Below are 13,559 nucleotides of genomic sequence, written 5' to 3' on the forward strand. Positions count from 1 at the left end.
AAATGCACTCTGGGTGTTGACATTCCCTTATAAACCAATTTAGTTGAATCCAAACACAATGCAAAGTTTCCCTTATAAATCAATTTACCTCCAATTGAAACACAATCAATTGGTTTTTCATATATGGACATAGAATTACTCTTATAAATGAATATACTACACATCAAATGCAATGTAAACACTTGACTTTATAGCGAAAAAAAAATCCCATATTCATAACTTTACTTTTAGGCAAATATAGAGTAGAAAGATGTGTCCAAGTTGACAATAATTTTTCCATATTCATTGCTTTAAGATAATGCAATAATGCATAAATTGTAGTCCTTCTATTGACCACTAAATATGTTACCAAATTTTGGAACAAATTAAAATCCGTTAGAGTTAATGACTACAATGATCATGGAAAAAAAAAATAATTGACAAAGAGGAAACCGCTCCAACAAGCTCAAAAAATGTGTAATGTAATTAAAAGAAGCATTGAACATTTTAGGAATAAGTTCAATAATATGAGAGAAATGGTTATACCAACTTGTGTATTTTTCTCTTTTTATAAACTGTAGCACTTGAAATTCATTAATATAGAAAACTTACATGGCTAATAGTTTCATATTCAAAAAGAACCTAGCATTCCATACATCAAAAAATATGTGAAATAGCCTAACATTTTGTACATCAACAAATATGGAGACACAACAACAAAGAACCTCCTCAAGATGGCAAGTTAAGAAAGGACAACTTAGATCCATCTGTTATAAACTCAAGAAGACGATAGACTGAATCTAACCAGAATGAAAACCATTTCCAAAATGACATATAATCCATATTTCTCCACAAACCAGATGCCACAAAGGAATGAAACAACAATACAAAAGTACATTCATTCCAACCCAAACATCTTTTAACTATACATTTGTTCCAACCGAAACAATAAGTGAAGTTACATCTTTTAACTGTAAGTGTTATAGAAGAAGGAATCGGCAAATGAATTTCACAGATGAATGAGTCACTACATTTAAAGTATATTTCTAAGAAGTTTGAATGTGAAATCTCTATATATTATCGTAGACTCTATTCCAAACAATATATAAATGAATTAAAACACCATGCAAATAGGTTGGTCTTCCTACTATGGGAATAAAATTACCTTTATAAATCAATGTACTTCCATTCAAAATATAATACAAATCGGTAATGCACTCTTGGCATTGAATTTCCCTTATAACCCAATTTACTTCAGATCCAAACACAATGCAAAGTTCCTCTTATAAATCAATTTACCTCCAAAAATACATTTGGCAATAAAAATAGTGTTCCATCTCACACTGATTAGATTGGGTGATTAGTTGTGTGATTTTTTTAGGCCCTCCATTGGATACCATAGAAATTAAACTCCACCATATACAAAGTATAATTCCCAAGCTTTTAAATACAATCTGAAATGCACCAAATCACAACCTCCTACCAATGATGTTATGAGAAACAACATAGGCAATACTATACGTATTTGAACATTTATCTAAAGTGTTGGTAAGGTAGTTATTAGGCTATTTGGGACTTCAAGCCATGATAAAATCATACCAAGAGATGAAAAGGAGTTGTAACGTGATAGGCTGCAGGCCCTACTGTAAAACGTGGTTAACTTTCTAGTCCTAGAAATTTAGCCAATTACTCCTTATCTGATTTCTTTGATGTAACAATTAATTTATGTGCGGAAACATTGAATAAAATATTTCCTCACCAGAAGAGGGAGGAAACTAACATGATACCCTTCTAAAATGGGTTTAGGAAGCATGGTCACTTATCTGAGATATGTACATAGTCATTACCATGAAGAGAAATCCACGCTAAGGTGGATCAAATGCATACCAATTGGTATTGGGGAAACATTGAAGAATGTCATTGAGCGCTTGTTACAAACTCATAGAGCATGCTAAAACTCATGAGAGACCAATGATGTGTATAATTAATAGCCCTAAAATCTATAGAGCACAAGTAAAAGGAAGAACAACATGGATTGCATCCATCTAGAATTGACTTGACTTCACTTGGTATCCAGTCATGAACATTCAAGAATAAAACAAAGCAAGAAGAAATCGCAAACAGAATAAACATAATCGTAACAGAGTACGCAAAGCAAGCAAAAATCCTAACAGAGTAAGAAGAAATTAGAAGAAAATGGAGAAACCATGTAACAAGATCTAATTTCCCAGCAAATTCAAGTGTTGAAAAACACAATAGTGCAACAAGAGAAAAATTACAAAAATCCGAACAACAATTTGAAGTGTTGAAAACCATAGTGGCTGGTAAGATTTAGAATCCTACCAGAGAGACGCAGAAGCCACCACTATGTCCAAATGTCCCCTAGACCTCGCCATACCTTTTTTGCAACAACCACACAAATTACCTGCAACCAAAACTTGCAAACACATGAAAAAATTACTAGTTGGGAAAAAAACCTACAAACGAATCACAACAAATTGGGAAAAAAACACATGAATTTACAGATTTACCTTCATGGACCTCGAACTGGTTAGAATTTCACACTGGCTCCTTCCCAAAAAATAGGCCACAAGGATGAAACAACAACCAAGGTATTTGTAAACCCCTGATGGTGCAAAATGAACAACAACAATGGAATTTGTAAACCTTCGACGATGCAGAACTAACAACAATAGCGGAAGTGTTAAACCCCCGTCGAAACATGGAAAGCAAAAAAACCCTAAACCGTGAATGAAAAATGAATGTGTACAAATAGTAATGTCAGGCAAATTAAGCAACCATACCATAAACCCTAAATGGTTAATGAACCACTGCAAGCAACCTTGCTCGATGAACAACTCCAGAATGGCAAACAAGGTGAACCAGTATTGGAGTCGTCCCAATCCATTATTGGTGGAGCACATCGCCCACACAACAGAATCGAATGAAACAACATAGGGTAAAGAGGACATGCCAGAAAACACGTGGAATGAAACAATAAACAACATATTAATTGTTGACTTAAATTCCCACACCCACTGCAACACGTGGTAGAAGTTACTCGGCAAGTGTCGTACAAGTTTGTAGGTGTTTCCACATCAACAACTAAGATGGAAGATAAGGCACATAGGTAATCACGTCCCTCCCCTAGCTCATGCTCACACTTTGATGTCCTTAACTATTTATGATGATCATTTCTTGTACGATTTTCCTAAAAACGAAACGCACCTTTACTTCCATTTTTCCTTTATAATCATCATGTCACACACGACGATTGGCCCAAGATGATTTTGATGGTGACTTCATATTATGCTATAAGGATGTGAGGTTACAACTGGTGTTGAGAATGTGGGCCAACTTTCATGATCTCGAGGACAAATCCCATGTTCTTGGACAATGATATTACTAGCTACAAAAGGATGTAAGGCAGTGTGGGATTGTGGGGGTTTTGTCATGGATCTGTCTCTACAGGATATGTTTTGTTTATCCATGGTGCATCTTCCTAGTGCGAAGCTCCTCATAGTCATGAGATGACAGAAATCGTCACTGTCTGATTAGTAGGAGAGACTTGATTTCCATATCTCTCGCAATGTTAGGGTGAAACATTTAATTGTGAGATTAAGGCATGTGGAGAGTAATGGGTGGGGGAGTATGTTGAACGTGGTCTCGTGGTGTGGAGGACGAGGTGTTAGGGATGGAGAATGTGGTGGTGCAATGGGGCCTATTTCTGACATGAACATGGACATGATGTGACGTATCATGTTAGGTAAGGGTTGTAAATCAGGGGCCACGAGATTGTGTGAGAGCTCTGTGCTGTCGAGATGTGGTTGAATCCACATGATCTCATGGCATTATCTATCATGCATTTCTAGGGCACAACCAAACTTTGGGCATCATATGTGCATCGATCATCATTGTTAGATCCGTGTGGGGCATAGGCACTACTAGCACTTTGTTGCCCCTCCCAACTCAGCCTGTTATGACTCGACCACGTCCAACCTTTAGGCATGCTCACCAGCATTTCATGTCCCAGTCAGAAGTGCAATATGATGCCTGAGGGAAGTAGTTGTGTCTCTCTATCATGTTGGTCGACAAATTTCAAAAGTAGGGTGAAGACCATGTTGAAACCGACAATCCAACTAATTTTACCCATCTAAGGACATTACCAGTCATCCAATCTTGACACCAATAGCTGACATAGAACTATTACTGGAAATTGGTTTGATTCTTACCATGTGACGAGTATAATAATTTGAATAAGGGTGGTGGAGTCTTCTACAATTGTAAAGTTATTGGTTGGCACTATAAACAGGATAATGGATCATGAGGGAATACCTTTCTCTTGATTTAGCGTAAAGCTAGTTCAGGGAAGTCGAACATATAGGTGGTTGGAGTAGAGAAATAGTGAGAACCTATTCTTGGTTAGTGAAGGAGAAAAATTCTCTTTTGTATGGCTGGAAAGAGAGAAGTAAAGATGCTTGGTTGTTGTTTCCTCTGTGGAAATGGGAGGGTGGATTCCATTCCCTGAATATAGTAGGGGGACATACATTAGAGGGGGAAGTTCCAGAAAAATAATCCAATGACTCAAAGTAAAGAAGACATAGGGAAGAAAGGTAATAGTGAAGTGAAGGTAGTATTGGAATTCTTTTCCTCTTAGACTTATGTAATATTTAATAAAAATTATAGCACTTATAACATTGTATATATGTCTATCCTGGGGGCCTAAAGGAATTCTCGAAAAATTCCTTCAGGGGAACTCACAACTTCAAAACAACATAATAGGTTTTTCATCTAGGTACCATGAACATATGCCTATGCATGTCAAAGATGAGGTATCAACATTGGAAATATAGGCCTCCTCACAAAGAAACACTCTTTCCGATGCAAAACTTAGTTCAGAGTGGGAAGGATGGATTCCAAATATATGGAAAACAAGGAGTAGAGTGAATGAGTACATGCATCCAATTAATCTCTACTAGAAAATGAAATTTCTCACAGGATAGGTGCTCCTAGATAGTAAGGAAGTGAGGAGGGGCTTATTGGAGATGGAGGACCACATGCATGGCCACATTAGGATCTATGACTATAGACTAGAAACAATGGACCATAGATTGGCACAAATCAAAAGACACCTTGACAATCCCCCAACAACCCTAACATATCCTATTCATGTGGTTGGTTCATAATCTGATCCAGATCCTTGAGATTGTGATGATTGATGATGATGGTTACAAATTTCCTCTTGTTTTTACTTATGATAATGATTAGTTAGGTCAAATTCCTTGTGTGTTTATGTTTAAGTTCAATTATGTTAGACAATGTCAGGTACTCATGGTCCTTCGAAGGGCCCAATTTTTCGTATGGTGCAGTCTCCCAAGTGAGAAATTAGAAAGATTTATGACCCTTTTTTCTATAACTTCTTCATTTTGTTGTAATAGAATTCACCTTAACAAAAAAAACCAATTCATTTTTTTCTAAAAACAACTACCTTAAATTATAGAAACTTGTCTTTCTATTAATTTATTCCTTTTCACAATGATTTTCTCTAAATTTTATATAAAATTGGATAAATTATGTAGTCAATATTCTTTAGTTTTTGTGATGAACATCTATAGAAAATTTGAACCGATAACCTTTTAACAACCAACAAAACACCCCCTCACTATTAATCCAATGCCTTGTACGCTCTACCTAAAATTTATATTATAATTCAATGCCTTGTACGCTCTATTCTTCCAATTTTAAAACTAAAATTTATATTAAAATAATTAGAAATGTAACCCTAATACTTCCAGGGCTCACTCTACAATCAATTGACCTATTTATTATATTTAATTTACGAGAAAAGTTATAAAGGATGCTTTATCATATACAGTAATTTTCCTTAGAAAAGTCACTTTAGGCTTCAAAGTGATTGACTTGTTTATTGTATTTAATGTCTACCAGAATTTCGAATGGGAGATAACTATACATGGGACATTTGAATCCTTTACCATGAAAATTGATCTATGTGAAAGGGTCACCCATATCTCCCCTTAAATTATTATAACATGTATTTTTTGATGGTCATGTATTTGCTGAAATTTAGATATAAAATTAATTAATGTATCATTAAATAAGAAATTGATTTTTCTTACCATTGTTTTCATTTTAATTTGGATGAGAATGTTAATTATAAGGATTATTTTATGGTCATATTTATTTTAATTTATTTCCTTACGAACCACCTATTGAGGCAATTATCTAGAATTAGGTTTTTAGATATGAGAAAAATATGGTTGGAATTGTACATATGCATGGATCTCAATAAAGTAGTTTTTTTATTCCAATTTAGCAATATTACCTAGGTGTAGACATGGGATAATCTAAGGATTTCACTTTTCTTATTAAATTTTTATTATTTCTTTCCTCTCAAGTTATCCAATATTATTAGTCCCTGCCATCTGGCATCCGGCAGGGACTATAGTGATCGATAGGACCCCCACTTAGCATTACTTGACCCCTGCGTTTCTCTGTTATACGCTGGTTATACGCTGGTTATTACAAAGTTTTCAAACGCTGGATTAACGCGCTGTGCCGGATAACCAAAGTTTTGTTTCTAACTTAACTTTTGCCATCTTATTTGGCCTCTTCCCGAGGCGGAAGAGGCCCGACCATAGCTTAAATTCGTTTTACACGCCTGCTGCATTCCGGCTAACCGTCAACGGGTTGTTTTAATGTTAACATTAATTCGTGATCTCATAGATATACAAAAAATAAAACAAGTGCCATGGTTATGCATGGGATACAGGTGGCAAACTAATATTGAAACTGTTCTGTTCATATTGAAACTGTTCTGTTCATCTTCGTCCGTGGCCACAGCTATGAAGCCCATCCAGTACTCCACAGCTTCTGCACAGATCCTTGTGAAATCTACTGCGTCTCTCGTTTCTTCTTCGCATAATAAAGATCACATTTACGCAGATGAGACCTTGAGGCCTTTGGGTGTGGTGAATAGTTACGTAAACACCTACGTGCCACAGCTCACTTCAAATACTTTCTGTGAAAGAATTACCTCTTCTTCGACGATAGGTTCAACCGAAGGAATCGAAAATGGAGGGAACGGGCTCTTCTACTTTGAGCGAGGCCTACAATGAAAGTTCGCCCATCTCTTGAAAAGCTCCCTACTTCACGGTATCAGGTACTTCAATCACATCTAGAAATTTCAGTTTCTGTTTGACTTAAATAAGTACCGCCATAGTTCGTTATGGTCGTCTATAAGCGTATGGGCAAAGATGAGTTACAAAACGCCGTTATTTTCATAGAAATAAACGAAAATTGAAATTTCGAAATCTATTCTAAATCTCAAAACCTAGACTGCCTCACATTTTTCAACTGTCTTCAGCGCAATTCTTTCGAAGGTTTTGGGAACGACGAACCAGATATTCCCGAAAGCAGGTCTGAATGATCACAGCAGCATCCTGGGGAGACAACTCCTTCTGCTGTGGCTGCTGCTGCTACTGCTGCTCCCACCGCCTTCTTCAAGTGGAATGACTCGGATCTTAGCATCTGAAGACTTGTTATCATTGATAACAGTATATTTTTCAACTCGAATGGTTTTGAACTCCCCCTGCCGCGCTCCAGGAATTGTTATTGTGATGGGATCGGTGACTTTATTCTTAGATTCTTCCCATTTGTATGAAATCTTGCCCTTCACACCATTATCCCCCTTCCATTCTTGCTTTAAGGACTTCTTCACAGTACATGCACATGGCAGTGGCTTTGCTTTTTCAGGTTTAGTTTCCTTCTTGGCCTTCAAATCCTTGAGCTTTTCCACACTCATCTCCATCGTTGTCATTCGATCAGCCAGGTCCTTCACGAATTCATCCCTGCGGAACTGAGCTTTCTCTACTATTCTTTGAATAGCGAATGAATCCCCACGTCCTCCTGTGATCTGTCGAAACCTGCGAATGGTTTTGTGAGAAGGAGTTGTCTCCATCTCCATTGCTATACGATCTGTGCAGGCAAAGGTGAAGGGCTCCTTCTCTATGGCCTTCTTCACATTCGAATTGAAATCGCAGAGCCATTTCTTTCTGATGGCAAAGAAATCATCATCCAATGGAAAAGGATTCCACTCTAGGTCTAGGTCTGCAACCATCGATTTTTCAAATATGCGTTTGTGGGTTTCTTCAATCCAGGAAGAGGATGGACTTGAGTAGTAGTATTCCAACCAGCTACAGTGCCCGGGTTTCAGGTTTCAATCTCCCTGATGACAGCTGTTAACCTGATGCCACCTTAGGTGGCCTGCTGTATAGCTTGCATGTGTTATGCTAGGGAGATAGGTGTTAGGCACATGGCCGTCATGTAGGGCCCACAAGGTGGATAAAAGTTTCGACTTTCATTTTTATTTTTATTGACATCGGTTGATTTTCTTATTTTTATTTAAATTTGAAATTTGATGTTGCATTGTCGTTTCTTAGTTGAGAGCTGGTACAGTTGAGAGCTTACTTTTGTTGGCATGTTATGAATCTGTGAAGGGGCGGACAAGCGGAGGAGGATCCAGCCATAATATTGAGATACATGTAAGTATATTTTCTTGCTGTGAAAGTCATTTGGTATTTATTTGTTCTTCATCAAATCCTTGAGGGTCACATTTGCCAGGTTGGGTTAAAATTCCTGTATTAAATTCTGTCATTTCGTTGATTATGTTTTGCTGCATGTTCGTTTGGTGGGTTTCTGCTGCTGCGCCCATTCGGGTTAATTTCCAGCTTAAATTTGTATTGGGCTTATTGAATTTGGGTATTTTGAAAAGTCATTTTAGATTTTTACCTGTTTTCATTGTAGTCTTTGCTTCCATGAATGCTGTAAATGCGTTTGACTGATAGGCTTATGATGATTTTGGAAATTGAGCAACTTGTTGAGCTATTTGTGCGTGGCTTTGGGGCAGAGGGGGAGTGGGGTGGTGTGAGTTTTCTATTGTCAAATTTTCTTGTTTTCAGGGTTTGCTAAGGGGGATTGTAAGAGGGATGATGCCTTCGTGCTGGTGCTCTAATGGCAGTGGTATCTTATCTGGAATTTTTCTCCAGCGGTGTTCAGGTACAGTCGCAAAAGTTGTATTTTATTAGCTTTTGTTTATATAGGAAAATTTAATCTTATGTTTGAGTCTGCTCTTGGAATGCACTAGAGGGTAGCATTGTCCACCGCTGCAAACATTTGCAAGAAGATTCCATCTGATGCAGCGGAATTTGTAATGGATGCTGTGCCAATATTGACAAATCTTCTTCAATTTCATGACTCAAAGGTAATCTATTTTTTGCATATTCTCCTTTCATATTTAACGTAGGAGTGCGTTTATAAAGATGGCATAGTGTTAAATTTATATTTGTTTGTGTTCTGTGTTCAATTTTTATTGATCCTTTGAAGGTTTACCTTGAAGTACATTTCCTCCTCTGGCCAATGATAAATATTTGTTACGCAGGTGGTCGAAGATGCATGTATTTGTTTGACTCGGATTGTAGAATCTTTTGCCTCTTCTTCTGAGAAATTAGATGAACTCTGTAATCATGGCTTGGTTACACAAGCAGCAAGACTTATATCTGTCAGTACTTCTGGAAGTGGCCAGTCATCTCTTAGTACATCCACATATACGGTATCAACATAAGTGACTTATTTGTTAAAAAAATTGGAAGGTTCTGTTATAACTTATTGCATGGTCTCATATTATCAATTGGTTTGCAGGGTTTGATTAGGATTCTATCTAAATTTGCTGGTGGATCTGCTTTAGCTGCCAAGGCACTTCTTGATCTCTCCACGGCCCGCCCTCTTCATGCATCGATAAGGCAGGAATAGGCTGCTTCAGAGGCTTACAGAAATGTTGAGTCTCATTGTCTTCATTCTACATATTATGTTGGTGCTTGTTGGCATAGTTTATTTTGGGTTTACATAAATCCAAGTTGCAGAAGGGCAATCAATTGAGATGTTTTAGTATGCGTGGCCCTCGAACTTGAACCTCTCAAACTACAACAACTATCACTTTGGCAGCCGTGTTTCCCCAGCTATTTATCAGTGTTCATACATGCAATAATTGTACTTTTGTTTGTTAAGGTATTTTCATGGCTCTTCAGGATTTGTGAATGTAAATGCCTGTATGGGATGAAATTAGTGCTGTAGACATGCGCTGTAGACATGCATAGTTGTTTAGGAAGCAAGAGAACGACCTGAGATGACTATTGCCATTAAAAAAAGCTAAATGCCAAGTGTCGTTTGCAATTTGTGGTTTTGTAAGAAATCTTTAGGCACATGAAAACTTGGGGAAATTTGCGGCTCTCCAAGTTAAAAATCAGTTACCAGAGTGACCCCTCCCCCCGCAATCCACTTCTGGGCTGGTTTGTCAATCATGAAATGAAGCTTTCGGAGTTTCCTCTCCTCTCCAAGCCTTCCTTTCCAAGATTGTATAGCTGTATTGAATCTATAGGGCAGGGGCAGTTCCTACGCCATGATCCCATCACACCCCGCCCTCTTCATGCATCGATAAGGGAGAGCAAAGACTTCTTGAAGTGAAGAGGGCTTCACTTCACTTTATCTCCCGCCAGAATAGGCTGCTTCAGAGGCTTACAGAAATGTTGAGTCTCATTGTCTTCATTCTACATATTATGTTGGTGCTTGTTGGCATAGTTTATTTTGGGTTTACATAAATCCAAGTTGTGGCCCTCGAACTTGAACCTCTCAAAATATGGAGCCTTGGTAGGAGTTAATTCATTATAAGGGTTTATTTTAGCTGTACCCTACACTCTCAGTTTAATTATGAAGACATACGACCACTGTGTTAAGATTTAGGGTTTTTACCCATCAAACCTTAGTACCGCTATCACTCTAGTTTTCTCTAGCACTGTATTATTACTTTGATTCTGTAATCTCTAAGCATAGAATTATTGTTTTCGGTTATAGTCCAAGATTTTTGACTCGGTTCCATTTGGGCTTTTTCCCTTGGACAGATTGAAATCGTGTCACCGTAGATGACTGCTTCAGGTAATACCAGTAAGTATATTCTTGTTTTTTTTTATCTGGATTTTAAATTTCTGAAATCTGTATCTTATGCAAGCTTCATTTTATGACTACGATTATACGTATGATTTCTGGGGGAAAGTTGTTCAATAAAGGCTGATTTTTGACTTCATGAGGACCTCAAGAACTAAATAGCTTCTTTTCTTTTCAGGTCGGAACTTCTCTATTTGCTCAAAACCTACACGATTCTCTGTGGATGACCTTTTGAACGTATCAGTCCTGTGTATGACTAAACAAGTCTTGAAATTGCTATCATTGCAAGTCTCTCTGTAGTTCCCAGAGTAATATTGTCTTGTAGATAATAGATGTCAAATTAGAGAGGACTGACGTTCTTGAATCTCTATATATTATAGCTGATATATTTTTACTTTCTTTTGGCAGCCATCTCTACTGAAGAAGAAAGGTTATGGAGCATAGTAAGGGCAAACTCAGCAGATTTTAATGCATGGACTTCTCTTATTCAAGAGACTGAAGGTTTTGGTGTTGATTATTTGCTTACAGTTCTTACAGCTGTGCCTATACCCTTGGAAGGGTAAAACCCTCTTCCTTTCTTTGTTATTCCAATTGGTATCTGGGTAGGAGTTAATTCATTATAAGGGTTTATTTTAGCTGTACCCTACACTCTCAGTTTAATTATGAAGACATACGACCACTGTGTTAAGATTATTGACCCATACTTTCTTTATTTAATATTGGGATTCTCCATGTCTTGTAACAAATGTTTTATATTTTTTATCTTCGAAATTCCTATTCCTATTCTTTAGGGTTTTTACCCATCAAACCTTAGTACCGCTATCACTCTAGTTTTCTCTAGCACTGTATTATTACTTTGATTCTGTAATCTCTAAGCATAGAATTATTGTTTTCGGTTATAGTCCAAGATTTTTGACTCGGTTCCATTTGGGCTTTTCCCTTGGACAGATTGAAATCGTGTCACCGTAGATGACTCCTTCAGGTAATACCAGTAAGTATATTCTTGTTTTTTTTGATCTGGATTTTAAATTTCTGAAATCTGTATCTTATGCAAGCTTCATTTTATGACTACGATTATACGTATGATTTCTGGGGGAAAGTTGTTCAATAAAGGCTGATTTTTGACTTCATGAGGACCTCAAGAACTAAATAGCTTCTTTTCTTTTCGGGTCGGAACTTCTCTATTTGCTCAAAACCTACACGATTCTCTGTGGATGACCTTTTGAACGTATCAGTCCTGTGTATGACTAAACAAGTCTTGAAATTGCTATCATTGCAAGTCTCTCTGTAGTTCCCAGAGTAATAGCTTCCAGTATAGAGTAAGCAACAAGGACATGAAACCTGTTGCTTAATGAGTATACTAGGTATAAGCATATAGCTTCTTTTCTTTTCAGGTCGGAACTTCTCTATTTGCTCAAAACCTACACGATTCTCTGTGGATGACCTTTTGAACGTATCAGTCCTATGTATGACTAAACAAGTCTTGAAATTGCTATCATTGCAAGTCTCTCTGTAGTTCCCAGAGTAATAGCTTCCAGTATAGAGTAAGCAACAAGGACATGAAACCTGTTGCTTAATGAGTATACTAGGTATAAGCATATTGAACTAAACCCATTGAATACACCAATCAGCTAACCAATCTCTAGTCATAAGTTTCATTACATTATCTCTAATATGGAATGACTTACTTATGCTTACAGATTCTGCTTAATATAGGCAATAACAAAAAAAAGAACTATGTGCTATGTGCAGGGACTAGCTGCTTCGCAGCCCTCCTTGTTTAAACTAGAGACGTATTGTGGAAATATACCACATTTTTATTGTTTAAGTTGGGCCATAGGATGCAACCTTCTTATTATTGTCATGCCTAGAGCCTACATGTACAAGAATCCACTAGCGGTATTGAATCAAGGGATATGTGACTTTTCCACTAACAAATAAGCATATATAACCTTCCCAATATGGGTTTAATCACATATCCCACCCATGGAACATTAGTTATCCCTACAAAAAAAAAATTCACCCCACTAGGGAATTTTATCTCTGAGGAACTTGATATGTTTTTCTATCCTCCATCCATAGTGCGAGATATGTGTGGGGGTTAACCTTTCCTAGGAGCTGAAGAAAATTATGCATATTTTTGTTGGAAACTAAGTGATGAGCCCTGGTATTGGCATCCTTTTTGACATTTTTTTTCATCATCCACTACTTTTCACTTAAATTCTCTATCGATTTTTCCTACCCTTTTATCCTCAAAATAGATTTGGCATTGGATTATTATTAATCTGTACCTTACCACATTCAATCATTTTTTGTTGAGCATGATGTCTTTTTTCTCTGATATACATATTAGTTGTACCTAGTATTACATCACTTTCCCCTTTCGAATAGCACCATCATTAGCATTCCTATTTGTGGGTACTTAATTTATGTATTCATTTTTTAGTTATTCCTATAACAACCTTTTTTTTTTCCTAGTTAAGACTAACCTAAGTATCCACGGGGGATTTGAATTGGTGACCTATCGCAAGGAGTGCCTTAACAGTGCACCCATTCACCGTCAA

General features: G+C 37.1%; 1 protein-coding gene and 1 pseudogene across 1 annotated transcript; one reads left to right on the forward strand and one right to left on the reverse strand.

The window, feature by feature from the left end:
• Window positions 1–7,349: 7,349 nt before the first annotated feature.
• On the reverse strand, window positions 7,350–8,116 carry LOC149259956 (uncharacterized; annotated as a pseudogene).
• An 893-nt stretch (window positions 8,117–9,009) lies between these two features.
• On the forward strand, window positions 9,010–9,807 carry LOC149259957 (E3 ubiquitin-protein ligase UPL3-like). Its single transcript, XM_089455923.1, has 4 exons — window positions 9,010–9,054; window positions 9,143–9,259; window positions 9,437–9,607; window positions 9,697–9,807. The coding sequence occupies exons 1-4, from the start codon at window positions 9,010–9,012 to the stop codon at window positions 9,805–9,807; spliced, it is 444 nt and encodes a 147-aa protein (XP_089312049.1).
• Window positions 9,808–13,559: the final 3,752 nt, after the last annotated feature.

Source organism: Pinus tabuliformis, chromosome 6 (genome assembly GCF_031772625.1).
Source record: "Pinus tabuliformis cultivar Carrire ecotype Pingquan chromosome 6, CPIR1, whole genome shotgun sequence".
NCBI lineage: Eukaryota > Viridiplantae > Streptophyta > Pinopsida > Pinales > Pinaceae > Pinus > Pinus tabuliformis.

Bases quoted from the DNA above. Each gene is read 5' to 3' on its own strand.
- LOC149259957 (XM_089455923.1), top strand. From the start codon at position 9,010: ATGGCAGTGGTATCTTATCTGGAATTTTTCTCCAGCGGTGTTCAG. The intron at 9,055-9,142 runs GTACAGTCGCAA...GGAATGCACTAG, and splicing joins TTTTCTCCAGCGGTGTTCAG to AGGGTAGCATTGTCCACCGC. The intron at 9,260-9,436 runs GTAATCTATTTT...TTTGTTACGCAG, and splicing joins TTCAATTTCATGACTCAAAG to GTGGTCGAAGATGCATGTAT.